This window comes from Camarhynchus parvulus, chromosome 2 (assembly GCF_901933205.1).
Source record: "Camarhynchus parvulus chromosome 2, STF_HiC, whole genome shotgun sequence".
In the NCBI taxonomy this organism is placed as follows: Eukaryota; Metazoa; Chordata; class Aves; order Passeriformes; family Thraupidae; genus Camarhynchus; species Camarhynchus parvulus.
The window spans coordinates 114,206,284-114,226,897 of NC_044572.1; the positions used below are offsets into that span (position 1 = coordinate 114,206,284).

General features: G+C 39.9%; 1 protein-coding gene across 7 annotated transcripts in view; it reads right to left on the minus strand.

Moving 5' to 3' along the window:
* Positions 1-12,819: 12,819 nt before the first annotated feature.
* TOX (thymocyte selection associated high mobility group box) overlaps positions 12,820-20,614 on the minus strand; it is a 219,195-nt gene continuing 211,400 nt past the window's right edge. For all 7 annotated transcript variants that reach the window (XM_030944218.1, XM_030944222.1, XM_030944224.1 and 4 more), the window contains 2 exons: positions 16,914-17,065; positions 12,820-15,057 (listed from right to left, as the gene is read on the minus strand). In XM_030944218.1, coding sequence (XP_030800078.1) covers positions 15,021-15,057; positions 16,914-17,065 — 189 coding nt within the window. In that variant the 3' untranslated portion in view covers positions 12,820-15,020. The remainder of the gene's footprint in view (positions 15,058-16,913; positions 17,066-20,614) is intronic.

Genomic DNA, 20,614 nt, shown 5'->3' on the forward strand with positions numbered 1-20,614 from the left:
CTGAAGGGTTGAGATTGAAACAGTAATGAAAAAAATCCCTCATCTATAGCTATGGGGTTACTTACTACAGTGTTTTTGATGGGCATTATGACTCAATTCCTGGGGACTATCTTGCTTCAATTAATTAAACTCACACTGAGAGGACTATTTCAGCCCTGCAATGATTATTTCTTTTTTCATGGGAAAGTAGGAAAAGTGATTTGAAAATAGTTTGGTGACCTTTTTTTTCATTTTCTGATGTTGGAGGCTTTGAGTGAAAACTAGAACTGGAAGCACAGACCTGAGTCTGGGAGCCGAGCATGAGAGGAGAGGTGACAAGCATTGAGGGCCATCACTGCAAGAAAATGTGGACAAAATCTGTCTAATTACATCACCCCTCGTATCAATTTGTTCCCCTTTCATATTTCTTTTCTATATTCCTACTGCTTTTTGCCTCACCCTGAATTCCTTTTTTTGAGCACCAAGTTGCTTTTTCCAAAAAAAAAAAGAAAATCGTTTTGGTCCATTCATTTATTTTAAAGTTAGGGGAAAGGGTAAGTCTTCCACTCTGGAGATAAAGGAATCACACTAGTTCCAGTGTGATGTAGACAGAGTAATAGCTAACTCATTGGAGCTGAATGGTCTTTCAAAACAGTCTGTTATTCTCCAAGGTATCAGTTTAACTGCTATAGGAGACACCATGGCCCAAATTTTGCTCCTTTCCCTTTTCTCAGGAGAAAAATGGGTTTTTTGGAACTATCTTCCATGTTGAAACAAGACACCCATCACTGCAATGCTCTCTCTCGTTGAAGTTGGACATACAGTAGTGCCTGTGGTAAGTATGAAAACACCACTGAGTGATAAGAGCCCTACAATTAAACCCATGAGTGATAATGAACAGATGCTTCCCTCCCACAGATGTTTTTTCATATCAAATGAAGTGTGGCTGCAAGATTTTATCAATACATGGTGTTTACTCAACTTGAGAGAAAAATGTGACCTACCTCAATAATCCCCCATATGGTTATCTTTCACCCCAGTGCTTTTTTACCTTTCTGAGTAAGTTTTTATTGCTTCTGTTAAACTGATTTTTCTGATCTCAGCAAAATTAAATACAAAAATGCATGTGATTCCTTGTGGGTTTACAATAGACAAAGCCAGTGCACATGTACTATCTGATGGTGGATCTTCTCTGCACTCTTACCAACCACTCTTGAGAGATTTTTCTCCTAATGGGAGTGGACAAAGATAAAATCTATCAGTTTGTATCAGTAACACAGCAAGGAGAAAACTTATTTGAAAAACTTATTTGGAAAAACTTATTTGTCATCATTTTCAATCCAGGGGTGGCCAGGATAGGATGGTTTCCAGGAACAATCTGTCTTTAACATGTTAAAACTTCACTTTGCCCTCTGATATTGCCACACTAGCATTTACCATGGCACAGCAGGAGTAATCCCAGCACATGCCTAGGAAGTGATTGGGAGCTTTTGCACTGGGCCCTGTGCAGGTCTCAAGCAGGCTGGGAAGCTGTGAGCCCCTGCAGGTGTGGGGTGGTCATTGTGGCCAGGAGAGCAGCACAGCACTGCCAGCTCTCCTGTCTGCCGCTGCTCTGCTTAGATCCCTGGTCAACCATTAACTTCTCTGTGCACCTGCTTCTTTATTCCTTTTTGTCTGTCCTGATGTTTTAGATGGGAACCTCTGTAGGTGAAGGATGCATTTTATCATGTGTCTCTCAAGTGCCAATTTTGGCTGGGATATCTCAGCACTCCTGTGATATGAATGGTAATTCCAATAATAAAGGCAAAGCCTGGCCATCTGGCTGCTATTATGGTAATGTGTTGCTCTGTGACAGTGGGACAATCTGTGCAGCTGCTTCTCTGTCTCATTCAGTATTGGAAAAGACTGCTCTTAGGCTGTGGGCTAAAACTCCATGGCTTGGAGATAGAAAAGGCCTGTAGTAATGCCACCTGACCCAGGTATAGAGGCTGAAAAGAACCCCACCATCTGGACAGTATCACTCAGGATTGTATGTCCTGTGGTACTCAACTGGAAGCAACAACTACACGCCTGGGTTTACCCCCAAACTGAGCGACAGCCACTGCTCACAAGTGATCATCTTCTCAGAGAATTCCATCCATGCCTACCTAGGCAGATATCTTTCTCCTTCTCCAAAGATAGGAGCTGTCCTGCTTTTATTCAAACATCTATGATAATGTCAGGAATCTCACTTAGTAACAAACCTCTACACCTCCCAGTCAGCTCCAGATCTAGCTGTGCATCCTCCCCACCTCACTCCATTTGCTGCTTGCAGAATTGATGCATTTCTGGTTGGCATATAGCAGACCCTTCAGTGTTTTGGGTTTGAGGTATCATTACAGCCACAAATCACTAAATGAAACAAAACATAAATTTGAAATTACTTATAAACTGCATAATTTATGTTGACCAGAGTTTTCAGACATGGCCTTTTTCATATTATAAGATGAAGCATGACTCAGGATAATAATTCACATGGCTGAATATAGTGCTACTGGAAATAACTCTTAGTAGAGAGAAACTATCAAATACCCTTACTATTGTATATTTTGTTCTCCCATTAGCTGTTTTATTTTATTCCATCTGGAGTTTCCTTCAGTTTGCATGCTATGTTTGTCACAACCTACATTAAAAAATGATATTGCATATACAAAATTATTTTTACCATCTCAGAGAGATAGCTTTCAAACTCAAAATTGAAACTAAAACTCCTTTGCCCTTATGTCTGCATATAACTCCAGAAGAGGCAGGGACCATAGCATAGCTTTGTGAGAAAGAATAATTTTAGCAGTCTCTTTTCTCCGTGGTGCCCGGGACACCAGTGCTCCATTCTATCCCAGTGCCACAACACACAGACCAGTTTGCATGAAAAGAAGAGGATTTTGTAGCCTGTTGGAATATACAGCAGGAAAGATAGGCTGTGTGTGGGAAGGGAACAGGCTCCTTAGGGTGATGGTCATTGTGCAGATAGTGCTGTGTTGGTGCAGTTTTGTCCATCCTCAATGACAAAACCAAGAGGTTTCTGTAGGGAAATGGGCTTATAACCATATCAAGCCTGGAGTGAAGAGAAACTTCTGGACTTCACCGAGAACATGTCCCTCCTGACCAGCCCAGTGGTCTTCTATAATGGAGTGACCACAGCAGTGGACAAGGGAAGGCCTACAGATGTCATCTACCTGGACTTCTGTAAGGCCTTTGACAGAGTCCCCACAACATCCTACTTCCTAAATTGGAGATATGTGGATTTGATGGGTGGATTTGATGGGTGGACTGCTTGATGGATGATGAATTTGTTGGACACCCCTGAAACATTCAAGGTCAGGCTTGATGGGGCCCTGAGAAGGAGTTAGGTTGGGATGGGCTGAAAACTTGTCCCTGCCCACTGCAGAGGAGTTGGACTAGATGACATTTAAAATACAAGCTATTCAAAGATTCTATGACTCAAGAAAGACCCTTAAGTGAGAGGATTAAGGAGAAACTTAACTTAAGAAACACAAATATCAGAGTCCAAGACTGAGCTGGTGAAATAAGTTATTTGGCAGTGCTGCTACACCTTTTAAATCCCAAAGATGTGCTGAAGTGTAATACAGATTTTTTTTACTTGTGTTTTTTTAATCACTGTTCAGACCAAACTTGCTCATATCCAAAAATCATCACAGGCTGTAAATTTTTAAATCCCCATGGAGATCTTGCTGCAGCAGTGTCCTCTGGAAAGAGGAAGGTTCTCTGCATGGCAAAGAGAAGCAGGTGAAAACAGGTGAAAGCAGGTGCCCAAAGCAGGTGAAGCATTCATATGTCATGTTGCAAATTGGATGCTTATTCCTTTGGGAGCTCTTCCTTTGTGCGAGGCAAATTAAATCTCTGGCTTGTCTGAGGACAAGGAAGGAAGACTCTATTTTGATGACAATGGGGAAGTTTTTCTCTCTCTTTAAACACAGTTTCATTCATTTTGAGTGCTTGCTTCTGTGCCTTTACCTATTTTATCTGTTTCCTTTTTGGAAACCAGCATCCCATGGAATTAAGGCATCCATTCAACACCATTTACTTCTTTGTTTCACTCATATATTTCTGCAGGCTATATTGGTTTTCTACCTTTTTATTCAGTTGCATTCAAAACAATGGCAAAAGTCCCTTTAATTTTGATGGTAGAGAATGAGATCTTACTTGAGGAACACCTTCTGAGGCTTCTTCACTTGCATGAGTCTCTCAGGAGGACGCCTTCTGATTTATTTTGGAAAGGGCATGAAAATTTCAAGATCAATTTCTTTTCCAAACAAGATAAGAGGAACCATTTGGAAGGTAACCAATGCAGGCAAACCAGTTGCAACAGATTGTTCGTAAGATGAGTTACATTGTTTTTCTCTTTCAAATATGTACCATGAGCTGGTGCTTAAAGAGATGAGCTGGCTCTTTCTGGATATGCAGCCCATTCCTAAATGGTTCATTATAATTCAACTCATGGCTCTTTTGAGGGTGTGCAGGTTTAGGTCTGTTTTCTCTGACTGGATACACATTATTCTTTTGGAATCTCTTTCCCTGGCATAAACATTCATCATCACAGACTCACTGTAATGATTATTTGCTGCTGTGATGAGATTTCCCTTAGAGAACAGGGAGAAAGGGAAGTTCTGCTCACCCAAAAGAATGTGCTGAAAATTTTCCGTATAGTTGGAATACAATTCCATAAAATACCAGCCATGGGGATGGTTCTTAGACCACCTCAGTCTTACATGGCACACAACTTTGCCAACTCTTTCAGGTGGGCAGGCAGTAGGGCCAAGGCATTATGGTGGAGCAGGGATGCCAAGGAAGGGAGAGACTGACCCAAAAGAAAATAAAACCATGAAACCTTTACCTGCTGTCAAGTGGAAAGCTGAGGGTCATAAATGACAAAAGGAATTCACTAACTTTTAACCTTGGCAAATGGATCCACATCTCACAGTCTATTGAGGAGCATCAGATGGGACAGTAACCTATTCCTGGTGTAAAAATCCCTGTGGAGTGGAGGTGTCTCATCCAGACCTCAGTATAAGAGATGTGCTTATATCTGTTTGGATTATTTAGTGAGGAAATAAACACCAAAACATCCCCATTTGCCATTTTCCTATCTAGCTTTTTATCTTGATTCAGGAGGCACACCATAAAATAAGTCTTGGATCAGCAGCTATTTCTGACCCATGGATTTTTTCATTTGCTTTTGTTTCATATCGCAGGGGCTTGTGGCTGTCTTGGCCTGGCTTAGATTTTCCTGGTGCTGTTCATTGAAATGTTTTATTTTCTACTGTTGCCTGTAGGCACTGACATGGATTAACCTTGGCAACACCATGCAGGGGGCTTACACACCCTGGTGCTCACTAATTACAACCTCCTGAGCATCCAAAGAGCTGTAATAATACAGTGATGTGTATATGAAGTCATGGCCTGTCAATGCATTGCCCCTGTGGTGTAAACCCTGCAAGCAATATACTCATGGCTGGAAATCCCTTTATTGCATGGAGAGTTTTGTTCTTCTGAGTGGTTTCTATTTACATATGCTCAGGTTCTCTCAATGTCCAACAGAATGTGATACTTCACCAATCCACATCTTGAAGACAGATGGGGATTTTATTTCCTTTCTTTTACCCCTTTTCTTTAATTGTTTTTGACTCCCTTACCATCATCTTCCCACAGCTACTTGTCAACATTTTTTCTAGCATAGTACCTGAAGTGCCCAGTCCAGAAAAACACATGGAAGGTTTATTTGTTTGTTTTAAATCTCTGTGTTAACAGTTAAAGCATTTAGCTTGTTAAATATCTAAATACCTGTCAGGTAAATACCTGTCAGGGTCTAAATGTGTGTTCATCCACCTAATTGCTGGAGTGTGGATTGCTGAGTTACAAGTGATGAGGTGCAGTGTAGGGTGAGACAGCAAATTTAGTCTTATGTGAAATGCCTGGACTTCATGCAGAGGAGCTGTCAGAGCTTTGGTCTCCTACATTTCTCCAACCAGCTGATCAACTTCTACTCAGCAGAATTATTTCCCAGTGTAGACACAGGTATTTAAGATCTCCATGTGTATTAGAGAATTAAGCAGAGGAGAGAGGATTTTTTTTCCTACATAATATGGCCCATGGAGGGACTGATCCGTCTCAGGCTACAAAAGGAGGCCAGATTCCTGAGTGTGCCTCCATCAGGTTCTGTTGCTCTGCAGGACAAATGGGCTGGGTGCTGGACACTCCTGAGCACCTGGAGAGCCCTGCTGAAATGAGAGAAAACAACACAGCATGTCTCATGGGGACCAACCATGATGACCGTGAAGAGATTCTGATGTTTCCCATGTTCTGTTTCATCCAGTCCCAAAAGATTTCTTAGAATGAAATAGGAAGACCTCACACAAAGTTGCTCAGGTATGCCCTCCTAACCTGCCCCCCAGCATGTGTAAAGCAGAGCTACATTAATTTCAATGCTGGGAGAATTTCCTATCCCCAGAAACTGGAGAGGGTTTTGTGTGAAATGGCAATTAGAGTTTCCAGTAGTGAAACCTCTCTGGTTTTCACACACTGAATGCATTCTCCAAAGTAATGACACCAAGACAAAAAAAAAAGGAAGATTAAGAGTTTTCATCATTATGTTTGACAGAACTTATACACTGCTTTTGCAGAGATTGAAATAATCATAACTAAGCTCAGGGAAAATAGCAAATACATAAAGGTTGTATGAACAGATGCATAAATCAGATTGTGAAGTAATTTTAATGCACTTTTTTGGACATAAATTCTTTTAGAGGACTCATCAACCACTTTCTGATATGAATCTTATGTAAGGATGAGGATTAAAATATTAGACACTGGTGAAAATGTCTCCACTTCTAAAAAAACAAAAGTTATATCTAAGCCTTGAGGCAAAAATGTTAAAAATAGATATTTCTTGTATGAAACTATTTGCACAAATGAAACTAATAGGTTTTTATCTAAACCATCTGGTGGAGGAAAACATTAAAATGTAAAGTTACATATTGAAGCCCACAGAGATTTATTCTGAATGCTATATGTTCAAAAAATATAAAAAAGGAAAACAGTATTTTTCTTCATTTATCTGAGGCCTTGCTCTTCAGAGTCCAAGCTTTAACCAGTTAGTTTAGCTTGGGCAAAACCAATACACTCCTTCTGGTCTTTGCTGGAAAGTTGTGCTCCCAATAATGTAATCTAAATTCATTTCAGAAAAGTGATTAGTGGACTAGAATTTATGGTTTGCTTGGGAGGTTTTTCTAAATAAACCTCTACAGGAAACTCAGATACAAATGACATTCACTTTTGTTTTTTCTGTACATGTAAAACCAGTTAAAAATAGCACAATTTACTGTAGCATGAGATGTGTAACTGGAAGCAACCAAGTCTCACTCCATTCCACAATCTGAGGCCAAACAACCATGTTCTGCTGGCTTTCTGTCCCATGTGTAGGGGATTTTGTGTGAAACTGAATCACAGACTAGAAATGGAAGGGATATCTGCAGGTTTTCTGATTTATCCTATGCCCAGAGGCAAAGCTGGTACAACTTAGAAAGGGCTCTTCAGGGCTATCCTGTTGACTTTTGAATGTTTTAAAGTATGGAAATCCCACAGTCTCTTTGGGCTCCTGTTTCAGTGTTTTCAACCTTCCTCCAGAGGTTATTTTTACCATAATATGCAATCAGGACTTCCCTTATTTCAGCTTGTGTCTGTTGTCTCTTGCCCTTCGTGTATGCCTCCAGAAAGATTTGGTCTTTGTCTTTTCTATAAAGACCCACTGTGCAGATAGAGACTGCAGAAGGAATTCCTCTCCTTGAGACTAACCAGATTCAGCATTCTCAGCCCTCCACCTCAGCCCTGTCTTCCAGTTCCTGACCATCATGCTGGCCTCCTCTGGATTCACTCCAGTATGTCAATGTTTTCCTTGTACTGGGGTCACTTCTGGAAAGGTTCCCACTTCTGGAGTCATGTTCCTTAGGCTGAAGGTGACAACAAAAAGATAGAATAGCTGTTCAAATTGTCCTCAAAAGATTCTGCCTTGAGAGTTTACAAATACTCAGTCTTGAAAATCTATCAGCCATGTACTGCAGAGGCACAACATTCCTGCCAGGAGCTCACACACTGTGGCTGCTTCCAGCCTGCTGGCAGAGGGCAGCTTCTGCTGCGGGCTCAGATGCAGGACAGCCCCATTCAGCTGGCATGGCTCTCTCCTGGTGAGGCCAATCAACTTGGTGGCAGATATACGTTTGTGTACTGGGCTCTGTTAGGTCTGAGGTAGAAAGGTAGGTAAAAAGCTTCATTGATTAATAGGCAGAAATTCTGAAAAAAAAATACACAGAAATAAACCAGTTTCAGGGATATGAATGATATAGTCAAAATTCCAGTCTCACAAGCTTTGATATTTTAATCAAAGATTCCAGAACCTCGAACCAGCGATTACTCAGATGTCTGTCTCTTTTTATTTCACTTTTTAAAAATTAATTTAGAGGAGTTAAGTTTGAAAATAATGCTCAGCTGTCCACATATGACTTAAAAGTGGAAAACTGCTGAAGACAAGTAAAACCTGGCAAGTTTCCCCTATTTATTATTTGTAAAATCTCACTTAAGTTAAAACTGCCCCTGTGGATCTGAGCATCACTTCACAGATTTTGAACTTTAGTTACGACTAAAGCAAAAGACTGTTTTTCAAAACTCTCAGATCTCAGCTACCTTTCCTCTAAATTACTCTGTGTCCTTGGGCACATCACTTACATCCTTTCATTTTCATTTCTTTAACAAAACCATGTAGCACGTGCTTGTATGCCAGAGGAGAGGAGAGGAGAGGAGAGGCTCATTATTTTGAACTCTGAGCAAAACATGAAGGCTTCCTCTGCTAATTAGGGTGTCAGCCTTATTTATTCAAGTGGTGACATGTTTTTGAATGAACTTTGGATCTTCATGTTGCTATCTAAGCAGTGCTACATAGACAGCAGGAAAAAAATCTTTCCTGCATCTTCAGTATTTAAAAATATGACTGTACTGATGGCACAAATATGGATCTAGGTGTTTCACTGAAGAAAGTTGGAATCACAAAAGCAGCTTGCAGGCTTTGTGTCTGCAGGGGGCTGATGCTGCCACAGGTATCGTGCTAGCACCCTGTGTGCCCCCATCCCCAGCCCATATTGCAAAGGTTTTGGGCTTTTTTTACTTTCCACTGAAACTTGGTACTATGGGAGCACCAAGGTCACCATATATGCTGTGCATAAAGCTGGGAAATTTTTCACTCCATGTATCAAAGTATGAGAAACTTGAATGTTCAGTGGAGGTTTTCTTCATCTTCCTTTCTATTTTTTTGAAGGTATTGGAGCCGGGCAGATTGTAAGGCAGAACTTCTTAGAAAGCAGTTTAGAGCAGCATCTGAAATGTGTGATTCTTGGAGCCTTCAGAGACTTCTGCATTGCAAAATGTGTGCCCAACCTTCTGTGAAATAGTGGTGCATGGAATCACCTACTTGTATGTTTGATTTAGCTAAAGAACACAGTTTATAAAGATAATAAAGATATCCATCCTTGATCTGACTTTATTTTTTTTTCCCCAGGCAGTTGTGTATACACCCTGATGTTTGGCAAATGCAGAGTTAAAAGGAAAAGTATTTTGGTTTGAGTTTGAACTAAACATCCAGCCTCTGGACATGGCTCTGAGTTCTGTGGTTCTGCCTGCTGTGTGCGCTCAGTGTCTGCCGTCCGCATCCTCACTGCTCAGCTGGCCGGCAGTCTGGAAAATGCTGATGTTCCAAGGGTTACTGGATTACAATTGTTCTCTGCAAACAAAATTCACATCTGTTCTGACAACTTATTTCAGCCTGATGCAACTTGAAAAGGTCGAGATTAATCCCAGAAAATCAGACTTCTATTTGAAAGGCCAAATCAACTTTAATTGTAACACATGGCTATTTGTATTGGCATTTAGCTGCAGCCGTTTATCCTTCTTTCCACTGGTATTACTTGTTTCTGAGCTTGCTACTAAAGCCTACAATGCCAGCTGAAATATTTTAAGTAATGTAACAAAAATAACAGCTGACATCTTTTCTTTTTACAGGTTTCCACTGACCCAGGGTATTTTGTGTGCATGGCTTTTAGGACTTTTATTTATCAGCAGTCTGGGTAAAAAAGTCATAGAAGAAAAAGTTGGTTCATTTTATACAGATTAATGGTGGCTACTATACCCTCCTATCCTGTTGGCTTTATCCATCAGAGCCTGAGGGGATGAACCACGTGCTGTGAAGTTCTGCCTCTTACCCAATTTGGATCCCAGACGTTAAGGGGTTGAAAGCCCCTTCTCATCGCGCGGGTCGCAAGCTGTGCTTTTCCATGTCGGTGAGGTGACTCAGAGCAGCACCCCTCCCCTAGGCATGGTGTAACACCTCTCCAACTACCCTGCTTCTCCTGGCAGCTGCTATCAGCTCAGCCGTTCAGCCATCAACTGATAGCTGAGCTCTCAGATCCCCTGAAAAGTGTCAGGATGAAAGACACTGATTTGGCAATACTCTGCTCTTGCTGTTTGGCCGGGAGAAAGATACTCTAAGTGGTAAGATTGTTTAGCAACAGCTGGCAAGCACCCGGGTGTGAGCCTGATTTTCAGACATGACAAGCACTTATAGGAATGTTGCCAGATACAGCTGTTTAAAAGCCTTAGTAAACAGCAAGTCAATACTAATCTTTGCCAAATTAATCTTTTCCTTGACAGCCCATCAGAGCAATTATACTCAGACTCGTTGTAAACACACAATTGTCAGAGGGTAAAGATCTTCTCTGCAGTATACTGTGGATTTTTGCACACAGATTGTTTTCCAAATAGGTAGGTTTCCTTTTCCTCTTCCTCTCTCTTTTTTTTTTTTTCCTTTTTTCCCCCCTCTTTCATTTTATTTTCAGGCCGATTATATGATTGCCAGCTTGGTATTAGCCTGAACAAAATTTCTTTGTAAAGCGTCTATCACAGCAAGTCCTTAATAGAATGTGAAATGATGACAGTCACAGGATCCATGCAGATGCACATTTGCTAGTGGGTTTCTCTAATTAGGCAGTAACTGTGACAGACTCTGAAATGTTACAAGTCATTGTTCTCACTTGTCCTCTTGTTGGTGAAGTAAGAGCTACATTTGAGATGTGATTTAATGTGCTGCTGGGTAATAATAAAATACATGGGTTTGCAAAGGAAAGCAAATGGTGTCTGTGAGACCTGACACAAAGCACCTCCTGTTCTCCAAGGTGCTCAGCACCTCCTGCAGCACTGCCAGCATGCTGCTATACCCACGAAATAATATTTTATTTCAATGTAAAAGGGCTTGAAAACACCAGAAAAAAAAATTAACAGGGTAATGGTTGTTTATCTGTCTGCCTGCCTATCTATCTGGTCTTTTTGACTGTATCTGTACCTCTATACTCACCTATCAATGGGAGTCTAGGGAAGTAACTCCTCTGTGGACTACATAACATCTCTTAGCTAATTCTCACAGTCTGTGCAAAATACAGATTTTTACCTACTCCATTTTCCCAGAGCACAGAAAAATATCTCTGTGGATCTGCCAAGTTTACAGGACTGGGGGAGAAACAGGCTTGGAGATGGTAGTTCAGGGTGGGGTGATGTCTCAAAAGGCTACAGAAGGTGGTAAGAACATGTTTTACCTTCCAGTAATGAGCTCTTTTTTTTTGTTGGGTTGCCTGTTTAGAGAGGAGCCTCACAGGGAATATTTGGCAGACACCACTGGAATCAGGAGCTGGTATTTGGTGAGAGAGAGAGAAGTGGGCATGAATACATTACATTTCCCTGTGAATGGCTGGAGCCCTCTATGAATACATTACTTACTTACTGCCTGTGGATGAGTGTGAGGGGAAAATCCTATGGCAGGCCCATTTGAATTAGAATTTGGCTTCTTTGGTTAGAGGCAGCAGCTGGATGAGATTTCTGCTTGGAACACATGTGAGTCTGGGGATAGACAGACCGGGATATCTCCTGTCACCAGAACATGGCACACTGAGAGCAGCAGTAAAATCAAAGAGCTTTTCCTTTTTAAAACCTCTGCTTACCTTGTGCAAGCAGATGGGATTTACAACCTGCAGAGTGTATATGTTGTCAACTTTGCATTTTGTCCACCGTGTTTTAAAAGTAATTTTAAAGTATATTGTTTTCAATGAACGGCAAACTATTTCCTTTGGTTTCTATCACTCTGACAGATGTTTTTATTATATTTTCTTGCTGTTACTGCATAGCTCCATGTGCAGGTTGTTTAGTTCCTGTGTGCTTTCTCATTATCGTGTTTGGGCCAGATGGTGACTTACAACCAGTGACTGGGGTGTCTGTGTTACTATGGTGCCTAAGGCACAGTGCTGCAGTGAAGGATGGGGCACATCTTCACCAATTCCACTGGAGTTTCACCTGCTTCCAGAAGGATCCCACCCATCTATTGGCAATTATTGGCAATTTATATCTGTCAATACACAGCCGAAACCAAACAGCAGACTGCCCATGGCTGACCACCATTTATTTTTCTGAAGTGAGACATGAAGAATTGACATCTATGGATTGAAGTTGGATCTTTCTTTTGGGAAAAATTGGTTTCAGTATATCCATGGCCAAAACCTGCTGTTCTTCCAGCACAGTTGTTTCATCTGAGCAGAGACCAGACACAGAACCTCACTCAGAGGATGGGTACCAGAACCACACTGGATGGGTAAAGTGCTGCACAGCACACACACCAGAGCTTCCCATGCTGACAGACTGAGAGACACCAACTAGCCAGAGGTTCATACAGAATAAGTATTTTATTCATGATGTACTTTTTTATTTACATTAAAGTTTTCTTGTATTTCGAACTCTGCTTGGATACCGAAATTAACAACTTTATGTGACTGCGCACCTGCTCTAAAAGAAATGAAGATAACACAATTCTTTTCCATAAAAGAAAATAGAAAACTGCCTGTTGAAATCAAAGTTGATTTTTCTCATTCTCAGTAATTATCTTTTCTCTTTAGAATTAATATGAGTGGAAAATGTAGTTTACTGTAATATAATAAATAGAAGACATTGGGTAATTAGTAGTGCTGGTATATTTCTAAAGTACTAAACAGACAAACAATAAACTGTGAATTTAATCACGAGTTCTCATACAGTTTCAAGACAGGAAAATTAGAGCTCTCAGCTACAGTTATTTGAGTAATCACATCTGATCTGCATTATTTATTAGTTATTACATGCCAAGTGATTCCGATTGTACATTGCCTGAAATAATTCAGAAGCAAGCATGCCTTTGTTTCTGTTTTGTTTTATAAAGAAAAAACAATGGCATTGCCAAATGTGTATTCTATCTGAATTGCTTCCTTTATTTCACACAGAAAATACAAATCAGTGGTAGTGTCCATTAAAGGGACAGGCATCTGTGACAAAATCATCCAGAAATATATTTTCAGAGCTATCCCTGATCCCAAACATTGACAAAATACCTTCTTTTGGATATTTTTATCCCTTTCCCTGCGGCTGCTGAACTTACCTTTTATTTTAGGATGTATTTCTGATATACTTCCTAAAATTCTGCAGGATCTTTGCATATATAATAAAATGGCTGAAGCATATTTGGTAATATTTCTTTTGGTAATATGTTTATTCCACTTGACAAATTAACAAAACATGATGAAGTTTCAAGAAGCAGTGTTATGCAGTTTTATTCAGTTAGTTTTGTTGGTTCAAGTCTTAGTTTTGGGCAACTTCCTCCTACAATGCTTTAAAAAGGGAGTTACTTAAAATACCTTTTTTTAATTTTCCATAACAACCAAAGAAATAGAGAAATAGTTCTTGGTTACCTTCATTTTCTGCCATTAAAGCAGGTTTGTTGTTATATTTGTCACTGTAAAAACTAAATAAAGTATTCACATCATCAGTTGTGAACAATTTGTGCCAGCAAAAGTTAAAGCGTCAAAGAAACCTTTTTAAAATGCTAACAAATTTACTTACAAACACCTATATTTATTATTTCATAAATAGGCGCAACAGGTTCCATAAAAAAGATTAAATACAGACACAGTATGAAGAAACAATAATACATAGCCATATGTAGAGGTTATAATTTAGCTGTCTCCAATCTGTTTCTGCATCTAATAAAATATCAGGTAAGCATTTGGCAGTTTTATACATAAAAGGACTTAAATGACGTTTACTAACCAGTACACATAAAGTGATTTTCTTTAAAAAAAAAAGCATTTTTTAGGCAGTACAAAATAAATGTGTTTGCTCTTTATCAACATTAGTTTTTTCTCCTAAGTTTTTTGTATTTATTTTATGAGACAAAGCCAATATTTTTAATTAATATAATTTGGGACTACTTTACTTTTTTTCTCCCAATACTTTGAAAATATAGACTATCAGTCAGTTGTTTAAAAATGAAGTAAAAATATGAATGTTTGCCAATTTTACCCTTATTGTGAAATCAATAAACTGGAATGAGCCAGTTTCAATTACAATTAGCTACAAAAACATTCACATTTTATACTCTAGGAGAGTGTAACATAGATGCTATTTACAAACTTGCTATGACTGCTACATCAAGCCATTTAAAAAGTCTTTAGTAGTTTCATATAAACACCCATTATGAAAAACCAATGGAAAATCCAGGACTTTTATCCGAGACATCTACAGTTGCTAAGGCAGTTACTACCGCAGCACTTCACAGCAAAAACCAACATAAAATCTGAATGGTCCAAGTTTCCTTCAGGGAAGAAGAAAAGCAATGTCCGTTACAGGATCTCAGGGAAGGGGTGGAAAGGAGAAAGAAAGAGAAAAAATGGGGAAAAAAACAAAGAAAAGGAAAGAAGCGAGACTATTTTTTCCAGAGTGGGTGACCCACAAGCTCAAATAGTCCTAAGTGCTTAGCAACTTGTATTTTCTAATAAAATGCAGAACTGCCCTGACTGCATAAAGCAATCCATGATGAAAAGACTTCCCTGCATTCCTCAGTGAAAGGAAAGGAGAGATGTTTCAGATTTTCAGGTAAGGTAGAGTGCTTTGTCCCTCTGCATGCCCCTGTTCAAAGAGAAAAAGAACAAATGTGACTTTATTTCTAATATTTGAATATAGTTCTATTCTTCAAAAAAAAAAAAAAGATCAGCCCCACAGCCCCACTGCATGTCATTAATTCCAAGCATATCACTGAAGTACAGCTGCATTGCCATGGTAATAATAAGAAAAAGTGACTTATAGCAACCTGGAGACCACATCTGTCTTTAAAACTGCCCAGGACTGGGACATGGGTTTGAGCACTGGTTTGGGGTAACCTGCATTAGTGGGCTGGTAGCACTATCAAAAACTGCTTGGAGCTCCACATTTAGCACAGGTCTTGGAATGATGCTCCATAAGCACCCAATAAGAAGCAGCCTTTACTTAGAGCAGGAGAGCTTCATTACATGAACATGGCTGTCAGCCCCTTACTGAGCCTCTGGCATATTTGATTTACTGGTACAGATATGGCCTGTGTGGATTGGCAGCATTTGCATGGTAAGCATTTGCAAGGGGACAGCAGAAGCCAAGCAAAGATAGTTTAAGTTCACATGGATTTACAAAGTCTTATCTACACAGGGTGGGCTATCTACAGCTATATGTGCTCAGAGAAAGCTGCTGGGGATGGGAAATTACACCCACTGAACACCTGGAGAGCACTTCTAGGAACAATAACACATTGCTTTGTTTCAGAAGAGACCAGGAATCAAATCCACAGGTGGCTGTGGCTTGTTTGACAGAGGACAGTCTATTCAGAGCTCAGTGTAAGTGGCTGTAAAAGTCTCTGGGCTGGATAGATTTCAACTAGGGCCTGCAGCACAAGTCTTGACATGATGGTAGAGCACAGAAGTGAAACTGTTCTGCTGAACAAGGGGGCAAGTCATGGGGCAACAGTGATAGGTATGGGAAAGAATGATGCTGCAGTTCAGACTAGCTAAAGTCTGCCTCAGTGTCAGCAGGTTGTAGCAAAGGTGTTATTCTGAACTAGTAGCCAGAAAATTATTTTTATTCAGTTCTAATTTGAGTTCCAGGAACACTTTAAAACAATAAGGCAAGTGAAATTTTCAGTTTAAGTAAACATAATGGATGAAACTGGTCTTTATTTCTGCTTTCTGTTCATTTGTCTGGGCTAGATTTGGCACTTTGGGAGCAAGCAAGAGCTTTTATCTTCCATTGCCTTGGGCATTCAGGCTAAGTCAAAGAAAGGTCAGGCTGGTGGGCATGTTCACAAGGCACAACATCTATAATTTAAAACTGAAAAGATACCTTCTGTTCAGTCTTAAATGTTTCCAGGCAGTTCCTGGCACAGTGACATGGCTCCACAAAAACCATGCTGCTGAAGATGAAGGTTTGAAGGGATTACTAACCTTATATTGAGGACATAGGGCTCCTATAGGTATGGTGTTTTGTTTCTGGTTACAATCATGTGTTCTTCATGCTATTCTCTTCCATGTATCTTGATTCCCATGTATCAGCCCTGCTTCTCACTGATGTGGTTTTTCATGAGCCAAGCTAGCTATTTTCATGACCCAGACTAGAAAATAGTTCAGGTCATTTGCCTCTCACTGATACATAGTGATCTTAAAACTTCTTTCTTATTCCTTCTCACTAAGATTTCAGTTCTGATCTTCTACGGAATGCAAGTTCTCTGAGACCTAGAAACTGTATGTTCTGTGATAAGGTGACAAAAATGTCTAATAAATGTATGGATTGAACAATTACTCTCCCACAACAGACTAACTGCTGAATAAATACAGGACCATCACAGATACACTTCAGAAACGCTGTAGGGAAACAGGCAACAATGCTGGTCCCAAATTCTCTATCATATACTTGTGTCATGAATGTTGCTCAACACAAGGTGGCATTCACTGGCTGCTTACCCATTACTGCAGTAGTCATTATTCCAGTCCACAGTCTGTGCTGGAGGATTTCTGCACCCTGAACGAACATACTCCATTGCTTGGGTAACAACTTGTGCAGCTGTTGATGTTGGATTGATGATATTCTGATAATCAGGCTGAAGAGTAAATCCCTAGAGGAGAAAACAAGTACATTACAAAGTATGGAAAAAAAGTAACAGGTTGGGTGCATTAAAACAAGTAAAATTGCAGACTGTACTGTCCAGTGGTAGAGAATACTTCTTTTCCAGGTGAGATTTTGGTTATAAAACCTAAAATAGGCCAAAATGTGTAGGTGCTTTCTAAGTTTTAAAATCTTTCTTCGGCTTGAGAAATGAAACACTGCCAAAGCTCTGTTTGCTGTTACACAGTCACAGGATGGAACTAAAGGAGACAGAGCAGAAACAATTCAGAACCAAGAGAACAACTCAATCAGCACTGGGACAAAAAGGTCTGTTTGCTCCTTAGAGCTTCCATTTAGATTAAATGTAAGCATACACACTAGTCACTAATTCCCAGAATATGCAACAGAATCTTTTTGAAGGATGTAGGCAGCAGGTGGCTGACTGTTTTATTAGACTACACCTATTCACGTATTGTTCTCAAAACCCTTTTTCTTCATTCAGTCACAAAGGGACCATCTGCTGCTTCTTTTATTTGCACTTCTCTCTCAACTAAACGGAAATTCAACCAAAGGTTTTTAACAGTTGTTGGACTAATGTAGTGAAAGTAGCACAGAATAACTTGCTTTTGAAACCAAGGAGATGAGAAATAAAAGTGGAAGTTTCAAAGAGACATCTAACCTGCTCCCTGAATTTTCTGTCATATGAAAAGTCATAATCATTTTTAGCTCTTTTGATATATTCTGATGTTTAAATATTGTGTTTAAATCCCAGGAGAACAATTGAAATTTCAAGGCTACTGTATCTGGTTCACCCTGTACATCGTGTTCCTGTAAAGTAGGAAGAGCTGTACTGGGTAAAATATGGGACTGTTGTATTAAAGCAATTTATGTCTACTGAAAAAATCCAGACCAAACTCCTTCCTGGGGCAAGAGCATACAATTCCCACTGAAGTTAACTGGATGCATAGCTAATAAATCAGAAATGGAACTTGCACCAAGATGCCTAGTTTGGAAACTCACTTCTTCCAGCCAAAGATCACATACAGAATAGACAGAATTAACTCTCATAGCTTTTTGTTAATTCAGTGTTAGTGTGTTGTGTGTGATTGCTTTTCTTACTCAGCCTTCATTAGGACAGGAATTTTGTGGACAGATGTTTTTTTTCTGCACATTTAAGAAGGCAGCCATGCTACCCTTTGTCAAGATAAATGAATGTTCTCAGCTTTCTCTTGTCCCACTGCATCCATAGAAATTACCTTCCTTCAAATGGAACGTCACTTCCTTCTTATCTCTTCCCTGACTATTCCCTGAGGTCCTGCAGGTGTTTTGCCCCACCTCTCGTGCACTGCCACCTCACTCCACTCATCCTGATCATGGGTTTTAGTCTAGGCCATAAATGACTGCAACTTTATTTCTTAATATTTTCCATATGGAGAATACCCTGAGTAACACTTCAGTACCTTAAACACTCTTGGAAACCTCACTTTATCCCTGTTGACTCCAAGAAACAGACCATTAGTAGCGAGCAAGTTCACAGCTGAATTCTTCATCTAGTTGCCATGTTATTTATATACTGCCCTGTTAATGAGATTAAATAAAGCCTTCCCGTGGTGGGTTTTACACCCATGGGAACTGTAACCTCCAGGCTCATGCACTGCCTTTTCACCAGGCTTTAAATCTGTGCAGCAAGCTGCAGAGACAACTCCCATACCTGCAACAGATCCAAAGGAAACAGTAATTGAGCAGATTTCCCAATGACTTTAATCGGAGTTTTGTGTAATTAGAAGGCAGAAAATTTGAGTTTGTATACCATCTTCATCATTTTTGTACAAAACACCAACCATAAAGCCTTTTTAGTTTAGCTGTAAGAGGAAACCAACCACAGAAACACATCCTAGCCCCAGGCACTCAGATTTACCTTCGGTAGCAAATCCCCTGATCTATCATATATTAAGAAAAACACTATACAGGGACAGTAGCCAGTAGCAAAGCATGCAAGTGAGCAGGCACAGAGACTCAAGTACCCCTAAAATCATAGAATGGTTTGGGTTGGAAGGGACCTTAAAGATCATCTGATGGGCAGGGACACCTTCCATTAAACCAGGTTGCTCATAGGTCCATCCAACCTGGCCTTGAACACTTTCGGAGAGAGGGAGCATCCACAAACTCTGGACAACACTCATGAAGCAAGGAGACAGTTCCTCCAAACCCAAGGAAGAAACCACCAGTACAATATCCATTCCATTTCTTCTGGAATTAGGATAAATAAATAGCTTAGGTGTCAGAGAACAGTCCTGGGTTTAAACTCAGGAACTGTGGATGCATTCTCATATATTTTCAGGTTTTCTGTGTGACCACAGCCCAATTGCCTTGGCTCTCTTCCAGCAAAGCACGTGTGCACGTGTGTTTGGACTGAACTGGTACCTCTCATGTTAAGGTTGGGGCTGCAGAGCCAAATTTAATTCTTCTACCTGCAAAATAAGGCGTAACAATGCTTTCATCTTGTACCTGACAAGTTCTATTTAGTTTATGGCTGGTTGGGATTGGGCTCTGTTTCTTAGGGCACACTCAGGTGATAAATGCTAACATGATTCAGGGGTGTCTGTGCCAGGCTCCAGTCCTAGAAGGGTCTCAGTGGTCCCTCTGGGGGGTGAGGGCTACCAGAATACCTGATGGAAAACGTCCTTGTTAAAGCCAAGTCATTTAAGCAACCTCAACTCAGTATGAAGGACTGATAAAGTATGGTACTGTTCAAGATGTAAACAAAAATTACTTCAGCTTTTTCATCAACAGAAAAGGCTCTGAAAACACAGATCTGTACAACAGAGGGAAACAGCCTTGTACCAGGCTTGTGATAAATATTTGGGTATTATTTATGTAAGCCCTTAACAAACAATGATGAAATAAAAAGTGCTCAGAAAATGAGTGCTTCGAGGTCTAATTAAACAATGCTCAATGTTTTTGCATTGTAATGCTCAAGAGAAAATCACCAACTGTTTTGCAACATGCCTAGAATTTTAAATTTCATTTTCTTGTCCCAGATTGAAATAAAAATAGGGAACTTGATAAAGATTAATTTGATGTCAGGAGGGACATTTGCTCTTTAATTAGATTTCTGTAGCCCTAGCAGTTTCGTTGTGCCACTGTAGCAAGTCCTAAAAAGCCTGCAGCAGAACTAAAGAGTGATCCTCATCTCCACACTTTACTAAGAACTAATTTCATTTCCTGCCTGTCTGGAGAGGTATTTTCAACAGGCATCAATGTTTTTGTCTTCACAACTGATTTATTCATCAATCTCAATGTGATATTTTAAACCTTTAAATTACATCCAAATCCTAAAGCATCTGTTTATTACACAAGGAAATTGAAAATCTGTCTGTGTGATATCATACAAAGATTTTTCCTTAAGGTTATAAAGGAAGTTGACAGATATTAATGATTTTTTTTTTCTCTTGACCTCATTCGAAGACAAAGCTTAACAAAAAAGAAGAAGAAATCTGGACAAATACAGCAGGTTCCTGAGTTTGCTGTATATAAAATATATACCAGAAAAAATGAG